This window comes from Rhinolophus sinicus, linkage group LG10 (genome assembly GCF_036562045.2).
Source record: "Rhinolophus sinicus isolate RSC01 linkage group LG10, ASM3656204v1, whole genome shotgun sequence".
Taxonomy (NCBI): domain Eukaryota; kingdom Metazoa; phylum Chordata; class Mammalia; order Chiroptera; family Rhinolophidae; genus Rhinolophus; species Rhinolophus sinicus.
In genome coordinates, this window is record NC_133759.1 from 75,747,612 (window position 1) to 75,772,566 (window position 24,955).

Genomic DNA, 24,955 nt, shown 5'->3' on the forward strand with positions numbered 1-24,955 from the left:
CTTGAGAGTCAGTTTCACCCACTGACATGCCAGGAGCAATCAAGGCTCAACTATAACAGGAGGGCACACACAACCCACACAAGGGACACCCCCTGGAGTACCCTACTCAAGTGACCAGGGAGACTGTGCCACACTGAGCCGCACAGGACACCTACTACATAGGGCCACCCTACCAAAACTGGGAGACATAGCAGATCTACCTAATACATTGAAACAAACACAGGGAGTCAGCCAAAATTAAGAAGACAAACATGTCTCAGATGAAAGAACAGGACAAAACTCCAGAAAAAGAACTAAATGAAATGGAGACAAGCAAGTTACCAGATACAGAATTCAAAACACTGGTTATAAGGATGCTCAATAAACTTAGGGGAAGAATAGATTAACTCAGTGAGAAATTGAACAAAGAGATAGAAAACAAAAAAGAATTGTCAGAAATGAAGAACACAATAACTGAAATGAAGACTACATTAGAGGGAATCAACCACAGATCAAATGAAGCAGAGGATCAAATTAGTGATCTAGTAGACAAGGTAGCAAAAAACACCCAATCAGAACAGCAAAAGTAATTTTAAAAATTAGAATAGTTTGAGGGACCTCTGGACAACATCACGTGTACCAGCATTCACATGATAAGGGTACCGGAAGGAGAAGAGAGAGCAAGGGATAGAAAACATTGAAGAAATAATAACTGACAATTTCCCTAACCTGGAGAAGAAAATAGGCATACAAGTCTAGGAAGTGCAGAGAGTCCCAAACAAACCCAAAGAGGCCCACACCAAGACATAAATCATAATTAAAATGTGAAAAGTTAAAGACAAAGAGAATCTTTGCCTTTAAAAATAGCAAGAGAAACGTAATTACCTACAAGGGAGCTCCCATAAGACTGTCAGCTGATTCTCAACAGACACTTTGTAGATCTGAAGGGATTGGGATAAAATAGTCAAAAAGTAATGAAGAGGAAGGACCTACAACCAAGGTTGCTCTACCCAGCCAGCTGTCATTTAGAATCAAAGGAGAGATAAAGAACTTCCCAGACAAAAAAAGATGAAAGAGTTCATCACCGCTAAACTAGTATTACAAAAAATGTTAAAGGGACTTCTTTAAGAAGAAAAGATAAAGTATATGAATTAGAAAATACAAGAAAGGAAAAAATTCTCACTGACAAAGGCAAACACAGTAAAAGCAGTAGATCAACTATAAATCTGGTACAAAAGTTAAAAGGCAAAAGTAGGAAGGTCATGTGTAACTACAACAATAAATTAAGGGATACACATACATACACACACACAAGGAGTAAAAAATGACAAAAACAAAAATGGAGGGGGTGAGTAAAAATTGTGACTTTAGAATGTGTTTGAACTTAAGCAACCATCAACTTAAAAGAGATTGCTATAAACATAGTTTGGTATATATGATGCACATCGTAACCATAAACCAAAAATTACAAGAGACATATTAGAAATAAAGAGAAAAGAAGCCAAACACAACACTATAGAAAGTCATCAACACACAAGAGAACGAGAATAAGGAATAGAGAAAAACTACAAAAACAATCAGAAAACAAAATGTCAACTACATACCTACCAATACTTATTTTGAATGTAAATGGATTAAATGCTCCAAACAAAAGACATAGGGTGGCTTAATGGATATAAAATAAGACTTGTACCTATGCTGCCTACGAAAGACTCACTTCAGATTGAAAAACACAGGCTAATAGTAAAGGGATGGAAAAGAGTATTTCATACAAATGAAAATGAAAAGTTGGAGTAGCAATGCTTATATCAGACAAAATAGACTTTAGAACAAAGACTGTAACAATAGACAAAGACATTGCATAATGATAAAGGGATCAATCCAACAAGAGGTTATATCTCTTGTAAACATTTATGCACCCAACATAGCAGCACCTTAATATATAAAGCAAATATTGACAGACTTAAAGGGAGAGATCGATAGGAATAGTAGGGGACTTTAACAGCCCATTGACATCAATGGATAGATCATCCAGACAGAAAATCAACAAGGAAACAGTAGCTTTAAATGACACATGAGTCTAAATGGATTTAATTGATATTTTTAGAACATGTCACCCACAAGGAGCAGAATATACATTCTTTTCAAGTACACATGAAACATTTTCCAGGATAGACCACATTAGCCCACAAAACAAGTCTCAATAATTTAAGAAGTTGCAATCATATGAAGCATGTTTCTTTGATCCCAGTAAGACAAAACCAGTAATCAAAATACAAGAATAAAACAAAAACAAACACATGGAGGCTAAATAACATGCTATAAACAATGAATGGGTTAACAATGATATCAAGGGGGAAATCAAAAGATACCTTGAGAGAAATGAAAATGAAAACACAATGACCCCAAATCTATGAGACATAAGCAAAGAAGTTCTAAGTGGGAAATTTATAGTAATACAGGCCTTCCTCAAGATACAGGATAAATGTCCAATAAACAATTTAACCTACACCTAATGGAAATAGAAAAAGAACAAAGCCTAAACAGAGTGCAAGGGAGGAAATAATAAAGATCTGAGTGAAAATAAATGAAATAGAGTCTTGAACAATAGAAAAGTTCAACAATAGCTGGTTCTTTGACAAGATTTAAGAAAAGAATGTGATAACATCTTTAGCCAGACTCACCAAAAAAAGGTGAATAAATCAGAAGTGATAACCAACACCACAGAAATATAAAGGATTATAACGAAATACTATGAACAATTATATACCAACAAATTGGACAACCTGGAAGAAATAGATAAATTGCTAGATACGTACAATTTTCCATGGCTAAATCAGGAAGAAAGAAACTGAACAGATCGAATACTACTAAAGATACTGAATCAGTAATCTAAATACTCCCAACAATCAAAAGTCCTGAACTGAATAGTTTCATAGGTGAATTGTACCAAATTTTTAAAGAAGAATTAATACCTATCCTCAAACTATTCCAAAAAATTGAAGAGGAGGGAAGGCTCCCAAACTCATTTTATGAGGCCAGCATTACCGATAACAGAACCTGACAAGGACACTACAAAAAAAGAAAATTATAGGCCAATATCCCTGATAAACATAGATACAAAAATCCTCAACAAATATTAGCAAACCAAATTCAGTAACACATTAAAAAGATCACACACCATGATTAAGTGGGATTTATTCCCGGGTTGCAAGGCTGGTTCAATATCCACAAATCAACACAATCCACCACATAAAGAAAATGAAGGTTAAAAACCATGTGATGATATCAAGAGATGCAGAAAAAGCATTTGACAAAAATCCAACATCCATTTATGATTAAAAACTCTCAATATAATAAAGGCCAGATACGACACACCCACAGCTACCATCACACTGAACTGTGAAAAGCTGAAAGCTTTTTCTTTAAGATCAGGAACAAGACAAGGATGTCCACTCTTCACCACTCTTATTCAATATAATATGGGAAGTCCTAGCCACAGCATTCATACAAGAAAAAGATATAAAAGGCATCCAAATTGGAAAGAAGTAAACTGTCATTATTTGCAGATGAAATGATACTTTGTAGAGAATGCTAAAGATTCCACCAAAAAACTATTAGAATTGATAAATGTGGCAGGATACAAAATTAATATTCAATAACCAGTTTTATTTTTATATACCAATAATGAACTATCAGAAAGAAAATAATCCCATTTATAATTGTGTAAAAAAACAACAACAAAAAAAAACAGGAATAAATTTAACCAAAGAAGTAAAAGACCTGTACTCTGAAAACTGTAAGACATTGAAGATGATACAAATAAATGGAAACATATACCACACTCGTGTTGGAGGAATTAATATTGTGAAACTGTCCATATTACCCAAAGGAATCTACAGATTCAATGCAATCCCTGTCAAAATACCAATGGCATTTTTCACAGAACTAGAACAAATAATTCTAAAATTTATATGAAACCATAAAAGACCCCAAATAGCCAAAGCAATTTGGAGAAAGAAGTTGGAGATATCATGCTGCCTGATAGCAAACTATACTACAAGACTGTAGTAATCAAAACAGCATGATACTGGCATAAAAACAGACACATAGATCAATGGAACAGAATAGAGAGCCCAGAAATAAACCCATGCCCGTATTGTCAATTAATCTATGACAAAGGAGGCAAGAATATACAATGAGGTAAGGCAATCTATTCAGTAAATGGTGTTGGGAAAACTGGACAGATAACATGCAAAAAAAACCCCAAAAAACTTGTAACTAGACCACTTTCTCACACCATATACAAGAATAAACTCAAAATGGATTAAAGACTTATATGTATAAGTTTCAAAACCAGAAAACATAGGCAATAAACTCTTTGCTATCACTCTTAGCAATATTTTTTTGGATATGTCTCCTCTGGGAAAGGAAACAAAAGCAAAATTTAGCAAGTGGGATTACATTATACTAAAAAGGTTTTTGCACAGCAAAGGAAACCATGAACAAAACGAAAAGACAGCTTACTGAATGGTAGAAGATATTTGCCAATGATAACATCCAATAAAGGGTTAATATCCAAGAAATATAATGAACTCATACAACTTATTACCAAATAAACAATCCAGTTAAAAAAATGGATAGAGGAACTGAAGAGACGTTTCTGCAAAGCGGACATACAGATGACCAATAAACATGAAAAGATGCTCAACATCATTAATCATCTGGGAAATACAAATTAAAACCACAATGAGATACCACCTCACACTTGTCAGAATGGCTATCATCAATAAATTAACAAACAAGTGTTGGTGAGGATGTGGAGAAAAGGGAATCCTCATGCACTGTTGGTGGGATTGCAAATTGGTACAGCCACTATGGAAATCAGTATGGAGGGTCCTGAAAAAATAAAAAAATAGAACTATTATAAGATCTAGCACTTCCACTTTGGATATTTACCCAAAGAAATCTAAAAGATACATGCACCCCTATATTCATTGCAGCATTATTTAAAATAATCGAGATATGGAATCAACCTAAGTGTCCATCAATTAAAAAATGTATAAAGAAGGGGCCGGCCCGGTGGCTCAGGCAGTTAGAGCTCCATGCTCCTAACTCCGAAGGCTGCCAGTTCGATTCCCACATGGGCCAATGGGCTCTCAACCACAAGGTTGCCAGTTCAACTCCTCGAGTCCTGCAAGGGATGGTGGGCTCCGCCCCCTGCAACTAAGGTGGAACACAACACCTTGAGCTGAGCTGCCGCTGAGCTCCCAGCTGGCTCAGTTGGTTGGAGCACATCCTCTCAACCACAAGGTTGCCGGTTCGACTCCCTCAAGGGATGGTGGGCACCCCTGCAACTAGCAACAACAACTGGACCTGGAGCTGAGCTGTGCCCTCCACAACTGAGATTGAAAGGACAACAACTTGACTTGGAAAAAAAGCCTGGAAGTACACACTGTTCCCCAATAAAGTCCTGTTCCCCTTCCCCAATAAAATCTTAAAAAAAAAAAGGATAAAGAAGATGTGAGCTATATATATATATATATATATATATATATATATATATATATACACACACAATGGAATATTACTTGGCCATAACATAGAATGAAATCTTGCCATTTGTGACATCATGGATGGACCTAGAGGGTATTATGCTATGTGAAATATAGCAGACAGAGAAAGACAAAGACCATATGACTTCACTTATATGTGGAATCCTAAAAGCAAAATAAATGAACAAACAAAACAGAACTCATAAATACGGAGAATAAATTGATGGTTGCCAGATCGGAGGGGGGTTGGAGAGGTGGGTGGAAAAGGTGAAAGGATTAAATTGGCACTTAGGAAATAAGTCACAGGGATGTACAGTACAGCATAGGGAATATAGAGAATAATATTGTAGTAAATCTGTATGGTATCTGATGGGTCCTAGACTTATCAGAGTGATCACTTTGTAAGCACAGAAATGTCTGTTCACTATGTTAGACACCTGAAAGTACGGTAATATAATATTGTATGTCAACTGTAATTGAAAAATAATTTATGAAAGGAGTTATTTCTTGCAATCATGAAAGCAAATTCTAGTGTTACATAATAGATAAAAGCAAGCAATAACACATTCTCTTCTTCCTAATAAAGAAAAAGTACAAGGATAGTCCCTCATGGAAGAATTTTAGAGTCACAGCATCTGAAGTGGTACATCAGGTTGCTTTGACAACAAAAGGATATTTACAACCATACCGTGTTTCCCTGAAAATAAGACCTAGCCAGACAATCAGCTGGAGCAAAAATTAATATAAGATCTGGTCTTATTTTACTGTAAGACCGGGTCTTTCTAATATATATAATATACAATAACTGGGTCTTATATTTTTGCTCCAAAAGACACATTAGAACTGATTGTCCGGCTAGGTCTTATTTTCGGGGAAACGGTATTATTTAATCACCTTTAACTGCTTATAATGATGCCTTTAATAGATAGGTCTATGTTTATGTTATTTCCAGTAAAACTGAAGGTAGCCTTAATGCCAGTTAATAACAAAACAACCTCAAAATAGTGATTCATAGATGGGCAGGGTTGGATAAGAACACTAAGCACATGTCTTGGCTTCCATTTCTTCTCTCTCACGTCCCAAATCCTATTTTCCTGGTGACTCTGGCATTACTGTTGACAACAAGATATTGCCAAAGATCTGCCTCTCCCTCCACTTCCCACATGACTGAGTTTACCTCCTGGACAAGAGTTACTCCTAGCTCCATCTTTGAGAAGTCCTGACTTTGAACTTGTGATGAGTTTTCTATAATCAGGCTGCTTTTATGGACCAACCCAACATTATTTTTTCTCTAAATTTCAGAGTCAACTTACAAATTTTTTTACTAATGTTTGTTTCTTGACAACATAGTCTATTATTATAATCAGCAGCCAAACTACTGAAATAATTGTGTTTGTGTTGCTGCTGCTGCTACTAAGTGATTAGGTCTGTTTTTAAGGACAAAACTACTCAAAATAAGCAGCCAACTCCTAAAATTTTAAATTCAATGGCCAGAAAAGTGTCATCAAATACATAAGTATATACTATTTTGTGGCACTTTTTACTGCCTTGTATGATTATTATTTGTCAGCTTGAATGTAAAGACCTTATCTCACATACTTAAAACAATATCTAAGTATTTGCATACATTAGGAGACATAGAAGTAGGCAAAAAAATTAGGGGGAAACTTTGATAGTAGTATTGGTCTCTTGTGATCTTTTAGTTCAGTAGGCTCCATTATAGGGTTCCTATGCAAGATGATCCAGTGGGATATAGGTATAAAATATTTAAACATCTAGTTAATATTTTTGTTTAATTATTTAAATCTCTGTTTTGTGTATATGTGTGCCTTCCAGATTAGTCCAGGCCTGAAGATTCCTTCACACTGGCTTATTCTCCCTCTTTGGAGTTTTAACGTGATTCTAAGTAAGGCAGAATTATCACTACCTGTCAGCAGTTGCCTGTTATGAATCACATGTTGGTTACTTGATTATTTTTGTTAACTGGTTTAATACTTACATTTAGATACAAGAAAGATGGCTGCAGGATAACCTTACATTAAGAAAAAGAAATGAAGAACTGAAAGAAGTTGAAGAAGAAAGAAAACAACATTTGAAGGAAATGGGTCAAATGCAAGTTTTACAAATGAAAAAGTATGTTTTTAAAAAGTCTTTTGTTTACATACAGGCCTTTATTATTGAATTGTGAAGACTATTCAATACATGTTTTTAAAAAAGGATTAAGCCTTTAGCATAAGTGTCCCTTGAGACTTACAGGAAGGTGGACAGTATTTTTATGCAAATATATTTCATGGCCTTACAAATTAAATTAATGAAGAAGTGATATAGACTTTATAGTGATACTGCAAAGATGGGCAGGATTAAAAATGCCACATCTACAGATTTCTGCTAGCCTGCCTCACAAGATCATGGTATTGAGCAAAAAGAATATATGGACCCTGTGGATCCTGCCTGCGACCGAGCTTGTGCAATCTGTAATATTGCTAGTGGAGTTATTGCCAAAGTGATTTGTTGTTGGAGACCCTTCTATCTGGTCCCAGTTGTGATTGTGTGCCAACTAGGGCAGGGTGGGGTTGTTTTGTTTGTTTGTTTGTTTTAAGATTCACGTGGTTCTTCTTTAATCTGGTCTTATTGGTAGTTGCTACCTTCCTAGTGCAGCAGAAAAGATTTTATTCTTGCCTTCTCTGCCTTAGAGTTGCCTTAAGAATTCTGTAAGAACCCGACTGATGCTAAGGCACTAGACTGGTACAAAAAATTGTGCTCGCCAAATACTTTTGAACCACCTTAGCTGGTTAAATATAGGTCTCTCATTCACTCAGCCATTCCTTGTAGATTTTTCATTTGTCTTCTTGACTTTACACCAAAATCTGAATCAAAGAATGCTTAAGTTTTTCTAAAGAATATAGTAAATTGTAATTTTAATTTAATTTATAAAACCTAACAAATGGTTAATCCTGTTATTGTAAAAACTTGGTTTGGCTATTTAAAATCTCTTTCATATAACGAGGAAATTAGACTTCATAACTGGAAGTGCTCTTCAGCTTCTTCATTTTTTTATGCTTTAGGACACTGAGACCCAGAAAGTATCACAGGAAATGATGAGGAAAGCCAGGAATGTGACCCAGATTTCCCAACTCCCAGCCCTCAGCTCTTTAACGCTGTAATGTTAGTGCTCTCAGTGGCAAGTTGGAAAAAGTAAAGCTTTTAGAAGAAAGTTTTAAGTGAAACAATTTATTCTTTGCTACCAAAGACCAAAACCAGATATTTTTATAATTCCTTCTGTGATTGGTACATAACAATGCTTTTTGCATCCATTAAAACTACTAAGTACAACTGCTCTTTTCCAAACCTTTCTTCAACCAGGACACAACAAAAATGTCAACAAAACAGATAATCAAGCCAATTCTATAACGATGTTCATGAACTTGAGAACAGTGGTTGGCATGTAAAAGGGTAATTGTTAAGTGAATGAAGATTTTTAAAGGATATATTAAAATCTGTATTATCTATTAAGTTATCAGAAAAGTTTGGATATTTTACTATTTTGGGTCAGGGTTATGTCTTTTTTGTATACTTGTGTTAGAGAGTTTGTTTTCATAAAGGAGTACAAACTTTTAATAATCATTACTGTAGAAATTAGTTTAATTGAGATAAAGTTATATTTGTTTTGACATTGTGAAAAAATTATGACACCTATTATTCAATAACTTGTCAGTATTTGTATTTGCATTTTCTCTATTCACATTGAGAAGTTTGTGAATTTGTAATATTAATCACCAACAGTGCTTTACTTAGGTTAGTCAGTGTCTAAAAGGCAGGAACTTTCTCACTGCTCACATGTTATGAGAGTTCTTTATTCAGCACACAAAAATCAGTTGTTTAGAAAACGGGATGTTTCAGGGATTTGGAAGGAAGAAAATTTTCTTTCATACTGAAGCCTTAAAAAGCAAGGAGAGATTCTGTTATATGCTGATAAAGAGAATGATAAATGATATGTATCTCTCTAATGAGATCTGGCTTTTCCACTTCAGGCTGCTAAAACCTAAAAATAGTCCTCATTTGTCATTTTTCCCTTTTATAGTGAACATCAGGAATTGGAATCAAAAATAGATAGCATAAAAAGAAATCACAGTGTGGCAACAGGGCGACAGACAGGTTATGAGGAAGAAATTATTCGTTTTAAGAAAGAGCTTCGAGAACCTCAATTTCGAGATGCTGAGGAAAAGTATAGAGAAATGATGATTGTTATGAGAACAACAGAGCTTGTGAATAAGGATCTGGACATTTATTATAAGACCCTTGACCAGTAAGTATTGGGCTGGGGATTTGATTCCCATTGCAATGAATATCAACTAGTATATTTTAGTCATATTTTTTTCCTTTCTTACTTTTTAATTATATTTCATTCATACCAAAGAATGAAAAACTATGTATATGTATGGGATACACACACATGCTGAAATTATGAAGGTAAGTTATAATGCATATTAATACTAAGGCGTGTTCATGATACCACCCCCCACACACACACCCAACCCAAGAATTCTACCATTATCACTAACTGGCATCCACTTAAATGTTCCTCCTTATCTCTACCTTCTGACATTCCCACTCCCTGTAACCACTGGCACAGATTTTTGCTTTCTATGCTTTTTAAAAAAAATAATTTTTTCTATGTATGTTGTTTTTTCGAGCTTTTTAAAAATATCATATTCTGTGTATTCTTCTAGGATTTGCTTTTTTAAATTTTCTTTTGTTTTTATATATGTATGTTGCTTGTAGCTGTAGTTCTTTCATCTTCACTGACGTACAGAATTCTATTGTGGGAATATACCACTATGTATCCATTTCCTGTAGATGGACATTCAGTTGTTTCTGGGTCTTTACCCTTGCTGCTAGGAACATTCTTGTCATGTCTGCTGGAACAAAGGTGTAAGAGATTCCATAGAATACATGTGTGGTGTAAAATTTATGGGTTGCAGGATATGCTCAATTTTACAAAATAATGTTAATTTTTTTGCCAAAATAATTTTACTAGTTTTCACCACTAGCAAAGTATAGGATTTTTTGACACATCCTCTGACATTGATTTTGTCTTAATTTTTGTTAATCTAAGAGGTTTAAAATAGTAAATCATTGTGGTCTTCATTCGCAGTTCTTGATTTCTAATATCGTTGAACATATTTTCATGTTTGATCATTTTGTTTCCTCTTTGAAATATTTGTGTCTTTTACCCATTTCTAATGTATCATTGGTCATCTTATTGATTTGCTGGCATTCTTTATCTCTTCTACATTTAATTCTTTTTCAGTTATATGTATTATAAATATTTTCTCAAGCTTTTTGTGTTTATCTTTTCACTTTCTTATAGTGTCTTTTAATGAACATTTTTGATTTTAAGGTAGTTGAATTTACCAGTCTTTTCTGGTTAGCTTTTTTTTATGTCTTTATGAAATCCTTCCCTACTACTATGTTGTGTTCAAAACGTTTTAGTTTTGCTTTTCACATTTAAGTATTTAATCTTAAGTTGAATTTTATGTACAATATGAGGTAGAAATCCAATTTCATTTTTCCCTTATGGATAACTATCCTGGCTCTGTTTATGAGTATCCTTTTCTTAATGATCTGCAGTGTCACGTATGTCACATATCAGAATTTCATATATCAGTTCTGGGTTTTCCATTCTATTTCACTGGTAATTTTGTATATTTCTGTGCCATTGCTGAGACTGTTTTACTTACTACAACTTTAATATATTCAGCATATAACTGAATTTTGTTTTTTATTCAGTCTGACCATCTTGGTCTTTTAACTGGTGAATTTAGTCCTTTCAATTAATTGTGATGATTACTTAACAGAGTTGTATTAATTTCTGTCTTTTTTCCTATTCTCTTCCTTTTGTGGGGTTGAATTATTTTTCTTTATTCCTCTTTTTTCCCTTTGGATTGTAAATAATTATATTCTACTTTAGTTATTTAGGTGTTTACCTTTAAATTTTTAACATGCATATTTTAAAATCAAATGCATTGACTCTCAGAGTAGCTCTGGAGCAGCATTATCAGTGTCACCTTGGAACTTGTTAGATAGGTAAGACGGGCAGAGATGCAGTCCCACACCCACAGTGTGGAGATTAATAAACACAGCTCAACTTCAGAGGTTCCCCCTGAGGAGCAAGGGGTCTCAGCCCCACACCAGGCTCCACATCCCAGGGCACTGGTGCTGGAAGAGGAGTCTCCATAACATCTGGCTTTGAACATCAGCAGGGATATCCAGGAGAGTTGAAGGACAGTGGGAGACTGAAATGCTATTCTTAAAGAGTTTGCACAAAAACTCGCACAAAGCTCTATCACAGAGGCAGCAGTTCAAGAAGTGCCTGGATCATACGGAGGGAATTAAATTGACCAACTTTAGGATGAGGATGGAAGGCCAGGCATCAGTTGGAATTCTCTCAGGGGATGGAAGCATTGGCAGATGTCATTGTTCCTTGGTTGAGCTCTTCTCCCCTAGCAGGCCTCACATCGGTGGGCACAAAATCTGTCACCCTCCACTAACCTGGCTAACACTGTTTGCCTTATCCCAGCCAACTTGCTCACCTGGTCTGAGCCTCTTCCAGCAACTCCAGACCCTCCACACAATCAGTAGCCAGCCTCAGCCCATACCACAGTCTCTCCTAAACACCCCCAAGTTCCACACAAGTGGTGACTAGCCTCGGCTTGCACTGCAGTCTCTCCCAAGCACCCTCACACTCAACACAGCAGCGGCTAGTCTCAGCTCACATCATAGCTCCCACCCAACAGTCCCATGCCTGGCACAAGTGGCAGCTTTCCTCAGCTCAATTATAATCTTTCCCAAGCGCCTCCAAGCCCAGCACAAGAGGGATCAGCCACAGTTCACATTATCATAGTTCCTACCAAGTGGCCCCAAACTTGGCACAAGTGGCAGCAGCTGGCCACAACCCACACCAGAGCTCTTCCCAAGAGGCTCCAGACCTGACATACCTGGTGGCCAGCCACAACTGCACCAGAGCCTCACCCAAGCAGCTCCACAAGTGACACACCCAATGGGCAACCTCACCTGGCATCAGAGTCCTGCTGGAGGGATTCCTGCTCCATGGGACCAGCCCCCACACAATAGCTCTTCCACTATAGTCAGCCAGTCCTCACAGCCAGGAGGCCTAAGGAACAAGCCCACCCACCGACATGCCGCAGCAGTCACAGCCCAACTACAACAGGAGGGCACACACAACCCACACAGGACACCCCTGGAGCATCTGGTTATGGTGACAGGGGGAGACTGTGCCACTGGGCCAAAGAGGACGCCTACATAAGGCCACTCTTTCAAGACTGGGAGACTTAGCAGATCTACCTAATACATAGAAACACACAGAGAAACAGCCAAAATAAGGAAACAGAGAACTATATTCCAAATGAAAGAATAGGACAAAACTCCAGAAAAATAACTAAATGAAACAGACACGCAATCTACCAAATAAAGAGTTCAAAACAATGGTTATAAAGATTCTCAAATGCAAGAGAAGAATGGATGAACTCAGTGAAAACTTCAACGAAGAGGCAGAAAATATTAAAAAGAACCAATCAGAACTAAAAAATACCATAACTAAAATGAAAAATACACTAGAGGAAGTAACCAGCAGGTTAGATGATGCAAAAAAAACAAATCAGTGATCTGGAAGACAAGGTAATGTAAATCACCGAATTGGAACAGCAAAAAGAAAAAATTTAATGAGATAGTTTAAGGGACCTCTGGGACAACATCAAGTGTACCAACATTCTCATCATAGGAGTCCAAGAAGAAGAGAGAAAGGGATAGAAAACCTATTTGAAGAAATAATGACTGAAAACGTTCCTGACCTGGTGAAGGAAATAGACATACAAGCTCAGGAAGTACTGAGAGTCCCAAACAAGATGAAGCCAAAGAGGCCCACTCCAAGACCATCATAATTAAAATGCCCAAAGTTAGCGATAAAGAGAGACTCTTAAAAGTAACAAGAGAAGAGCAGTTATGTACCAGGGAGCCCCCATAAGACCAGCAGCTGATTTTCAACAGTAATTTTGTAGGCAGAAGGGAATGGCATGATAGATATAATCAACATGATGAAAGGGGGGGGGGACCTACAACCAGTAATACTCCCCAGCACAATTATTACTCATAATTAAAGGAAAGATAAAAAGTTTCTCAGACAAGCAAAAACTAAAGGAGTTCATCACCATTAAACTAGCATCACAAGACATGTTAAAGGACTTTCTTGAAGTGGAAAACAAAAGGCCAAAACTGAAAATAAAATATAGGAAAGGAAAGAAAAAAATCTCACCGGTAAAGGCAAATACTTACTAAAAGTTGTGGGTCAATGAATTACAAAATTATTAGGTTGTGCAAAAGTAATTGCGGTTTTTGCAATTATTTTTAACCTTTTATTTTATTTTTATTTATTTTTTTAAAGACAGTTTTTTTTTGTTGTTTTTTTTTTAACAGGACTTTTATTGGGGAACAGTGTGTACTTCCAGGCCTTTTTTCCAAGTCAAGTCGTTGTCCTTTCAGTCTTAGTTGTGGAGGGTGCAGCTCAGCTCCAGGTCCAGTTGCCATTTTCTAGTTGCAGGGGGCACAACCCACCATCCTTTGCGAGAGTCGAACGGGCAACCTTGTGGTTGAGAGGACGCATTCCAACCAACTGAGCCATCCGGGAGCTCAGCGGCAGCTCAGCTCAAGGTGCCGTGTTCAATTTTAGTTGTAGGGATGCTGCCCACCATCCCTTGCAGGAGTCGAGGAATCGAACTGGCAACCTTGTGGTTGAGAGCCCACTGGCCCATGTGGGAATCGAACCGGCAGCTTTCGGAGTTAGGAGCATGGAGCTCTAACCGCCTAAGCCACTGGGCCGGCCCGTATTTTTAACCTTGTAAGCTGCAATTACTTTTGCACCAACCTAATAATATGAGGGTTAAAAGACAAAAGTAATAATACAATGTGTAAATGCAATAATAAATTAAGGGATACATACACAAAAGTATGTAAAATATGTACAAAAGATGTAAAATATGACAAAAAAAATATGAGGGGTTGAGTAAAAAATGTAATGTGATTTTAGAATGCATTTGAACTTTTATAAGTGACCATCAACTTAAAATAGACTGCTATAAACAAAACTTGTATATGAATCCCATGGTAACCAAAAAACCAAAAATCTATAATATATAATGGGTGCACAAAAAATAAAGAGGAATACAAACCACTATAGACAGTCATCAATGTACAAGAGGAGAGATAGAAGAAAGGAACAGAAATAACCAGAAAACAATAAAATGGCAATAACTACATACCTATCAATAATTACTTTAAATGTAAATGGACTAAATGCTTCAATCAAAAGACATAGATTGGCTGAATGGATTAAAAAGAAAAAGACCAAAGCATATGCTGCCTACAAGAAACTTGCTGGAGATCAAAAGATGCATACAGGATGAAAGTGGAGTAATGGAGAAAGATATTTAATGGACATGGAAAAAAGATGGGGTAGCAGTACTTATGTTAGACAAAATAGACTTTAAAACAAAAGCTGTAACAAGAGACAAAGAAGGGAATTACATAATGATAAAGGGATAAATCCAATAAAAGGATATAACTCTTGTGAACGTCTACTCACACAACATAATATCACCTAAATACATAAAGCAAATATTAACAGACATAAAGGGCGAGATCAACAGTAATACAATAATGGTAAGGGACTTTAACACCCCACTTACATCAATGGATAAATTGTCCAGATTGAAAATCAATAAGGAAACAGTGGCCATAAATGACACAGAGCAGGTGAAGTTAATAGACATTTACAGAACATCCCACCCAAAACAATGCACATTTTTTTTCAAGTGCACACGAAATAGTTTCCTTTATAGACCACATGTTAGGCTATAAAACAAGTCTCGGTAAATTTAAGAAAATTGAAATTATATCAGACAATTTCTCCCATCATAATAGTATGAAACTAGAAATCAATTACAAGAAGAAAACTGGGAAAAAAACACAAACATGGAGTAGACAACATGCCACTAAATAATCGATGGGTTAAGGAAGAAATTAGGGGGGAAATCAGAAGATACTTTGAGACAAATGAAAATGGGAATACAACAACCCCAAATCTATGGGATACAGTAAAAGCAGTTCTAGGGGGGAATTTATAGCAATACAAGCCTACCTCCTTAGGGAACAAAAAATTTTTCAAACAATCTCAACCTTATACCTAAAAGAACTAGGAAAAGAACAAACAAAGCCCAAAGTGAGTAGAAGGAAGGAAATAGTAAAAGATCAGAGCAGAAATGAACGAAATAGAAAATTTAAAAACAATAGAAAATATCAATGGAACTAAGAGCTGGTTCTTTAAAAAGGTAAAGAAAATTCATAAACCTTTAGCTAGACTCATCAAGGAAAACAGCGCCAAAATAAATAAAATCAGAAATGAAAGTAGAAAAGTGACAACCGACACCACAGAAATACAAAGTATTATAAAGGAATACTACAAACATTTTTATGCCAACAAATTGGACAACCTAGAAGAAATGGATAAATTCCTAGAAACATAAAATCTTCCAAGACTGAATCAGGAAGAAATAGAAATTCTGAACAATCCATTACTAGTAACAAAATCGAATCATTAATCTAAAAATTCCCAACAGGGGCCGGCCCTGGTGGCTCAGGCGGTTAGAGCTCCATGCTCCTAACTCCAAAGGCTGCCGGTTTGATTCCCACATGGGTCAGTGGGCTCTCAACCACAAGGTTGCCGGTTCAACTCCTCGAGTCCCGCAAGGGATGGTGGGCTCCACCCCCTGCAACTAAGATTGAACACGGCACCTTGAGCTGAGCTGCCGCTGAGCTCCAGGATGGCTCAGTTGGTTGGAGTGCGTCCTCTCAACCACAAGGTTGCAGGTTGGAGTCCCTCAGGGATGGTGGGCTGTGCCCCCTGCAATTAGAAACGGGAAGTGAACCTGGAGATGAGCTGCGCCCTCCACAACAAAGACTGAAAGGACAACTTGAAGCTGAACGGCACCCTCCACAACTAAGATTGAAAGGACAACTTGACTTGGAAAAAAGGCCTGGAAGTACACACTGTTCCCCAATAAAATCCTGTTCCCCTCCCCCAATAAAATATTAAAAAACCAAAAACAAAACAAAAAACTCCCAACAAACAAATCTTAGACCAGATGGCTTCACAGGTGAATTCTGTCAAACATTCAAAGAAGCATTAATACCTCCCCTTCTCAAACTATTCCAAAACTTGAAAAGGAGGGATAGCTCCCAAACTCATTTTTTGATGCTAGCATTATCTGATAACAAAGCCAGCAAAAGAAACAGAAAATTATAGGCCAATATTCCTGATGAACATAAATGCGGAAATCCTCAACAAAATATTAGCAAACTGAATTCAGCAATACATTAAAAAGCTCATACACCATGGTCAAGTGGGATTTATCCCAGGTATGTAAGGTTGTTCATTATCCACAAATCAATTAACGTGATACACCACATAAACAAACTAAATGATAAAAATAATATATCAATAGATGCAGAAAAAGCTTTTGACAAAATTCAGCACCCATTTATGATTTAATAAAAAGAACTCTTAGCAAAGTGGGTACAGAGGGAACATACTTCAACATAATAAAGCCCACATATAGCAAACCCACAGTTGACATAATCAGTGGTGAGAACCTGAAAGCTTTTTAACAATACAAGGATGTCCACTTTCACCACTTTTATTCAACATAGTATTGAAAGTCCTAGCTACAGCAGTCAGACAGGAAAAAGTAATAAAAGGCATCCAGATTGGAAAGGAAGAAGTAAAACTGTCACTATTTGCAGAAGACATGATACTATGTATAGAAAACCCTAAAGATTCTATCAAAAAACTATTTGAACTAATAATGAATTCAGTAACGTTGCAGTATACAAAATTAATATTCAGAAATTGATTGTGTTTTTATACACTAATAACGAACTATAAGAAAGAGAAGTTAAGAAAACAATCCTATTTACAGTTGCATCAAAAAGATCTGTACTCTTAAAACTATCTGACATTAATGAAAAAAAATTGAAAAAGACACCACTAAATGGAAGGATATACCATGCTCAGAGATTGGAAGAATTAATATTGTTAAAATGTCCATATTACCTGAAGCAATCTTCAGATTCAGTGCAATCTTTATCAAAATACCAATGGCATTTTTCACAGAACCAGAACAAATAATCCTAAAAACTTTGTGGAACCACAAAAAAAAAAAAAAAACAACGAATAGCCAGAGCAATCTTGAGAAAGAAGAACATAATTGGAGGCTACCTGATTTCAAACTACACTACAGAGCTATAGTAATCAAAACAGCATGGTACTGGCATAGAAACAGACACGTAGAGCAATGGAACAGAATATAGAGAGCTCAGAAATAAACCCATGCCTATATGGTCTGTTAATCTATGACAGAGGAAGCAAGAATATACAATGGGATAAAGACAGTCTATTCAATAAACGGTGCTGGGAAAACTAGGCAGATACATTCAAAAAAATGAAACTAGATGACCTTTTTGCACCATATACAAGAATAAACTCAAAATGGATTAGACTTAAATGTAAGGCCTGAAACCATAAAACTCCTAGAAGGAAACAGGCAGTAAACTCTTTCACATTGCTCTTAGCAGTATTTTTTCACATGTGTCTCCTCAGGCAAGGGAAACAAAAGAAAAAAAAATAAATGGAATTATATCAAACAAAAACTTTTGTACCACAAAGGAAGCCATGAACAAAACAAAAAGATAACCTACTGAGTGGGAGAAGGTATTCACAAATGATTTATCCAATAAGGGGTTAATGTCCAAAATATATAAAGAACTCATACAACTGAACATCAAAAAAATCCCATTAAAAACGGGCAGAGGACCTGAATAGACATTTCTCCAACGTGGACATACAGATGGCCAACAGACCCATGAAAAGATGTTCAATATCACTCATCATTAGAGAAATGCAAATCAAAACCACAGTGAGATCACCTCACACCTGTCAGAATGGCTATTATCCAAAAGAAGAAGTTGTAGTAGCAGATATGAGGATGTGGAGAAAAAGGTACCCTCGTGCACTATTATTGGTGGGATTGTAAACTGGTACAGCCACTATGGAAAACAGTATGCAGGTTCCTTAAAAAATTAGAACTACCATATGACTGAGCAATCCCATTACTGGGTATTTATCCCAAGAAATCAAAAACACTAATTCAGAAAAATAAATGCACCTTTATGTGTATTGCAGCATTATTTACAGTAGCCAAGATATGGAAGCCATTTAGGTGTCCATCAGTAGATTAATGGATAAAGAGGATGTGATAGGTATAGACAATGTAATATTACCCAGCCATTAAAAAAAAATGAAAATTTTCCATTTCCAACAACATGGATGGATCTAGAAGGTGTTATGCTACGTGAAATAAGTCAGACAGAAAGACAAATACCGTATGATTTCACTTACAAGATGTGATCAAAAACTATAGCGAATGTTTAAAAATGTATTACAGTAAAAGACACATTACCATTAATCCCCCTCAAAGTACTCCCCCTCACTTCAAACACACTTATCCCATCGTTCTTGCCACTTTCTGAAGCAGTTCTGGAAGTGCTGTTTTGTGAGTATCTTTCGTTGCACTGTTGTGGCTGCCTCAATGTCCTGAATCAATTCAAAACATTTACTTTTCATGGTCATTTTGACTTTGGGGAAGAGCCAGAAGTTGCATGGTACCAGATCTGGTGAATAAGGTGGAGGAGGACACACCATGATGTTTTTATTTGACAGAAATTGCCTTACCAAAAGTGATGTGTGACACAGAGCCTTTCCGTTGTGATCAAAAACTATGGTGAATGCTGCTGCTGAGTCCCATCCAACGGAAAGGCAGGGATCTTCAATACGGGAAGTGGTGCGTCGACCCTTAGTAACAGTGTGTGACAAGTTTCAGCTTGTTCGGTGCAGTCAGTTGGATGTGAGCTACAGTTGAGAAAAGGTGTGTTTTAAAGTGTGCTGTAAATTATCTTCCATCATGACAATGCTCCGTGTCACACATCACTTCTGGTATACGGCAATTTCTGTCAAATAAAAACATTACGGTGTGTCCTCATCTACTTTATTCACCGGATCTGGCACCGTGCGACTTCTGGCTCTTCCCCAAAGTCAAAATGATTCAGGACATCAAAGAAGGTGTGACAGCTCGACTAAAGACACTCATGAAAGAAGAGTTCCAGAACTGCTTCAGAAAGTGGTAAGAACAATGGGATAAGTGTGTTCAAAGAGAGGGGGAGTATTTTGAGGGGGATTAATAGCAATCTGTCTTTTACTACAATAATTTTTTTTTAATATTCATATTTTTTTATTACACCTCGTATATGTGGAATCTAAAAAATGAATTAAACAAAACAAGAACTAACTCATAGATACAGAGAACAAAACTGATGGTCATCTAATAGGAGGGGGTGAGGGAATGGGTGAAAAGGTGAAGGGGATTAAGCACAAATTGCCATTATAAAAGTAGTCATGGGATGTAAAGTACCGCATAGGCAATATAGTCAATAATGCTGTCATAATTGTTGCGAGATGGGTATGGGACTTATTAGATGATCACTTTGTATGGTATCTAAATGTCTTATCACTATGTTGTGTATCCGAAACTAATGTAATATTGTATGTCAACTATAATTTTCAATAATTTTTTTAAAAATCAGAAACTCACTGAAATTTAAAAAAAAAAAAGTGACCCAACCCTTGAATTGGGCAAAATAGATATTGTTAATCACTTCCAGAACAATCTCAGTGGCCTGATTGGAATTGAAGCCTTGGAGTTGGATGAGGAAAGGATGGGTTGTAAGAAATGGAGACAATGAGTATAGATAATTCTTGCAACAAGTTCTTCTGTAAAGGGGAGCAGTAAAATGGGGTCATGGCTAAAGGGGAATGAGGGGCCCAGTTAGGTAAGTTTGATGGGTTTTGTTTTCAATTTTACTTGCACATATTCTGCTTCAAGGTAGCTCTTCCACTTACTTAGTACATTGACTGCTGACCTGGGTTTCATATGCAGTAACTGAATAGGAAACTACACCTAGGAGCCCCCCAGATATCTTTACAGACCCTGAGGGCCAGTGACAGCAGGAAGAAGAGGAACACCTTCAGTAAGGCACCCGTTCATTCATAAATCCCTGTTCTGTTCTCTCTTGTCAGGCTCTGGGAAGATAGAGATATCATGCCATCCATCCTGCAAACTGCTAACAGCCCAATAGGGGAGACCATAGTCTGTGTTTGACCTGGGCCTTGAATAATGAAGGAAGGGCATTTCAGTAGAGAAAAGTGCCTCCATCACAGAGGCATCACACTGAATAGAGTGAGGGTATGTGAGGGGCTTGCGGAGGCAGGGAGGTACAGGGGTACTTTCCAGCAATTAGGCTTACTTAAGGGGTAAAGCTAAGCTGTTTACCAAGTTCTGTTATCTGGTAATCGGAAGAAAAGAAGTGGTACAGATTTCCTCCAAATTGAGTCTTTGTGGGCTTGTGCCTGCCAACTGTGGCCTTCTTAAGGTTTATACTGTGAGCCTTAACTCTGCCCTCTCACCTAGAATAAAGTGAGGTAAAAATTTCCCTCGTTGTTTCACCTCTTAGAATGAAGCATTCAGTCAGTGCAGTTGTTGCATTCAACTGTCTATTCAAGGTAACACAGGAAATTAGCAATGCATTTTCAAGAAAAGCAGATTGCCATCTGTTATTAGTAATCATCTAAAAACATCACTGATTATAAGTATTGCCAGTGGTCAGAGACACACTAGATGAGAAGGGGGAAGTTATCCATCATTTAGAATGTATTACTTCTTTTCCCCTTAATAGAATACGTCGATTAAAATTAAATGATTGTAGAATATATCACTCAAAATATACTGTTCTACCCTATGCCCAGTGTTCCACTGTCATTCTTCTCCAAACATGGAATGTTGCATAGAAAGCCACACTTCTTCTGAGACTGATAAGTGCCGACATGTAACTTTTACAGTTTTGCATCCAAGGCAGCCAAACCTGTGAGTCTGTTCAGAGCCTAGCTCCTGGCACGTGCGTGGAGGCCGTGGCTGGGCCCACTTCTCACAGCCATCGTTCTCCTCCTCACCATGGGTGTGCAGTTTCACATCAGCAGCCCCTGAAGCAGCGAGCAGGTTGATTGCAAAACCAAAAGATAGGCAGTCGCTTTTTACACTCACTGCAGTTTTTTTAACCAAATATTTATCTTACACTTGTGGTTGAACTATTGCCTGAATTTTAAAAGCTGATTTTTTGGGGAGTCTGGCTAAAGGAAATTAATTCAATAGTTTTAAGGGTTTTAAGTATTTAGTTTAATAGTCTTAAGGGTTTTATCTTGAAAAAGAGTCATTTTTCTTTTAAATGTGCAACTTAAATGTGGCAAATCAGGGATTTTTAGTTTTGCTAGATAATGAAAATCTTTATTAATTTGGAACATGAAACTCAGAATGTGATACTCATGATACCATTTCCCTGATATGAGAGGGCTTCCTCTGAAATTTTGAGAAAGGAATTTTTCACAATAGTAAGTACCAGGGCAGTCGGGAAGAGTATCCAATGTAATAATGAATAACGGTCATAGCCAATTTTTTAGCAACTCAAAGTTTGATACAATTTTAAATACAAGGATGAGAATAATGTTGGGAAATGTCCTTTATAAAAGTATAATCTTTTGTACTTTTTTCCACCTTGGTTAATTTTTATTAACTTACTATATCTTCATATTTCTGAACTAGTATTTTTTATTACAAAGGCATGTTTGTATTTGGCCCTCTTAATCAATATTTTATTCAAGAAAATAGCTTGAGACTGGAAATCCACAAGGTTTGCCATTTTATGTGTACTTCTCATTTTGAGCATCAGTTCAAATTTTGCAAAATGGTAGCTAACCTTACTCAGTACCTTGAGTGCTGGAGATGGTTTAAATCAGGGATGTCCAAACTTTTTTCAACGTTTTTCACCAAGGGCCATATGTGGTAAAATACACAAACAGCCGGGCCACTCACTCGAGGTGAAGTACGTATTGCCTCACCTGGTTTATTTAAGTAAACTAAATATATTTTTGGAATTTGCTGTGGGCCAATTAAAAATGGATTGCGGCCGCAGTTGGCCCGCGGGCCACAGTTTGGACACCCCTGGTTTAAATAATGAAAGAAGCCAGGCCTGGAAAGGTCTTCTCCTGGCAGCTGAGGTTTTTGGTCTGTGTAGATGATATTTTTCCAACCCCTTAGATACTGCTCTGTAATGATTGCATTTCAGGCATTCAGTTCTCTGCTAACGACTAAGTCCTAAGATGATTTAAAAAGTGGCCTCAGAGCAGCAGCAAAAACCCTGAATTATTGTCCTGTGGAGGCCTAACCTGTTTCATTTGTGATGTCAACCTAGAACACATGTATGCTTAGGAAGAAGATAACTCAGAAGCTTTTCATTAAATGTCCAAGTGTGGGATGCAGTTGGACAGCTTAGAACCAAAAGGAAAATCATCTCATTGCTGGGACAGCAGCCATGGTATAAAGGTGCTAAAGGACAGTACAGTCATCCTAACATTTAAAGGAGGTGTCTGTATAAAGAAGGGAGAGGGACATGGATGCAGACAGCTCCACACATTACACTGGCGTGTATCTTTTTCTATCTCTCTCTCTTTTTAATAGGCTTTTTAGAGCAGTTTTAGGTTCACAGCAAAACTGAGCAGAAAGTACAGAGATTTCCCATATTCCTCCCCCACCCAACAACCAAAGCTACCTTATTATCAGCATGCTTCACCAGAGCGGCACATTTGGTGAACCTACTTTGACATGTCATAATCACCCCAAGTCTGTAGTTTTCATTAGGGTTCACTCTTGGTGGTGTACATTGCATACCTAAGTTTTGACAAATGTACAATGATGTGTATGTACCATTATAGTATACAGAATAGTTTCACTGGCACATGTCTTTTTGTCTTTCTGGCCTCAAGGTACCCTCTTTCAAGCAGGAAATTGGTAGGCCCTTGTCATTTGTGAGGATCACATCTAAGGCTTACATGAATCACCAAAATTATCAATACTAATAAAGCCATCATTTGTCCTCATAAAATGCCATCTATTGTTACTGAAATTATTAAGGAAATCTTTCAGATTCTTAAGAGTATTTAAATATAAGACCAAATAATTTATAAACCACTATATTCTTAGATCTTAGACCTTTACACTTTCTTTTGGGACTCAGTTTTCACAAAACATACCACTTCATGTGAGTTTGTATATGCATGCAGCTGGGCGATTGCATCCCAGGCACAGTGTGGGGGCTGATGACCACTTACCCACACAGTTTCCAGCCCATGAAATTCATATCTTTGCCTCAGTAGAATGATTGTTTACTAGAGGTCATGGTCCTTCAAGGTCATTCTTAAATGTTAATTACCTGTAAAGTCCAGGTGCTAAAAGGGGTTAATTTGTGGGCCGGTATCTGTCAATCAACAAACAATCTGCTCTCACAGGGTTTCTGCGCAGAGCTGCTTGTTTCCCACAGCCCCTCCTAAGTCAGACCCTCCTCGTTCTTACCTGTATTATTGGGGTAGCTTCCCCCACCTCTTACCCCTCCTTTCAGGTTATTATACTTCTACCAGGTTAATTTTCCTAAAGGTGGTGGTCTCTGTTCCTGCTAATTTTAGGACAGAGTCCCATAGCTGGCCTTTCCCATTTCTTCTCTCAGTACTCACTGTGTTCTAAGCAAACTGAACAATTTGATTCCCTTAAGACTCTTCACAGTTTCCCATGTGATCTCTCCTTGGAATGTTACCTTGATGAAGCCCTTCCCAAACATGTGATTTTTCCTTCCTTTGTGCTCCATAATATTTTGTAGGACTTCCACCACTTAACCCATTCAGCCTTGTATCACCGATATTTATGCTTCCCTGTATTCCATTACTATGCAAATGACAGCATGGTTCATTTCCATGACACTGTCTAACATTTATTCAGCACTTAAATATTGTTACATTGGTGACATTTTTATTTCCCTCAGAGTGCTTTTGCATGTATGTTCACACAAATACATCTTTTTTGTTTGTATGTGAATAGTATCACACTGTAGTTATTTTTCTGTTGTCTTTTTCATTCACTTCACATGCGATGAAAATCTTTTACGTTCATATATGTAAGTATCCCTTTCTCAATGTCTGCATTTCATATTATCACTCTTTAATTTTTGCCAGTCTGCTTACATAAAAAAATCCTCTCACTTTATTTTGCATTTTTCTGTTTACTAGTGAGGTTAAAGATCTTTTCATACATTGGCTATTTGTATTTCTTCTCTGAGAATTGCCTATTCATATTTCT

General features: G+C 36.9%; 1 protein-coding gene across 3 annotated transcripts in view; it reads left to right on the plus strand.

Annotated features, from left to right (window-relative positions):
• RAD50 (RAD50 double strand break repair protein) overlaps window positions 1–24,955 on the plus strand; it is a 97,209-nt gene that overhangs the window by 57,184 nt on the left and 15,070 nt on the right. For all 3 annotated transcript variants that reach the window (XR_012489778.1, XM_074313488.1, XM_019756106.2), the window contains exons 20-21: window positions 7,540–7,667; window positions 9,616–9,840. Coding sequence is in view for 2 of the 3 variants with exons in the window: in XM_074313488.1 (XP_074169589.1) it covers window positions 7,540–7,667; window positions 9,616–9,840 (353 nt within the window). In the remaining variant the exon portion in view is untranslated. The remainder of the gene's footprint in view (window positions 1–7,539; window positions 7,668–9,615; window positions 9,841–24,955) is intronic.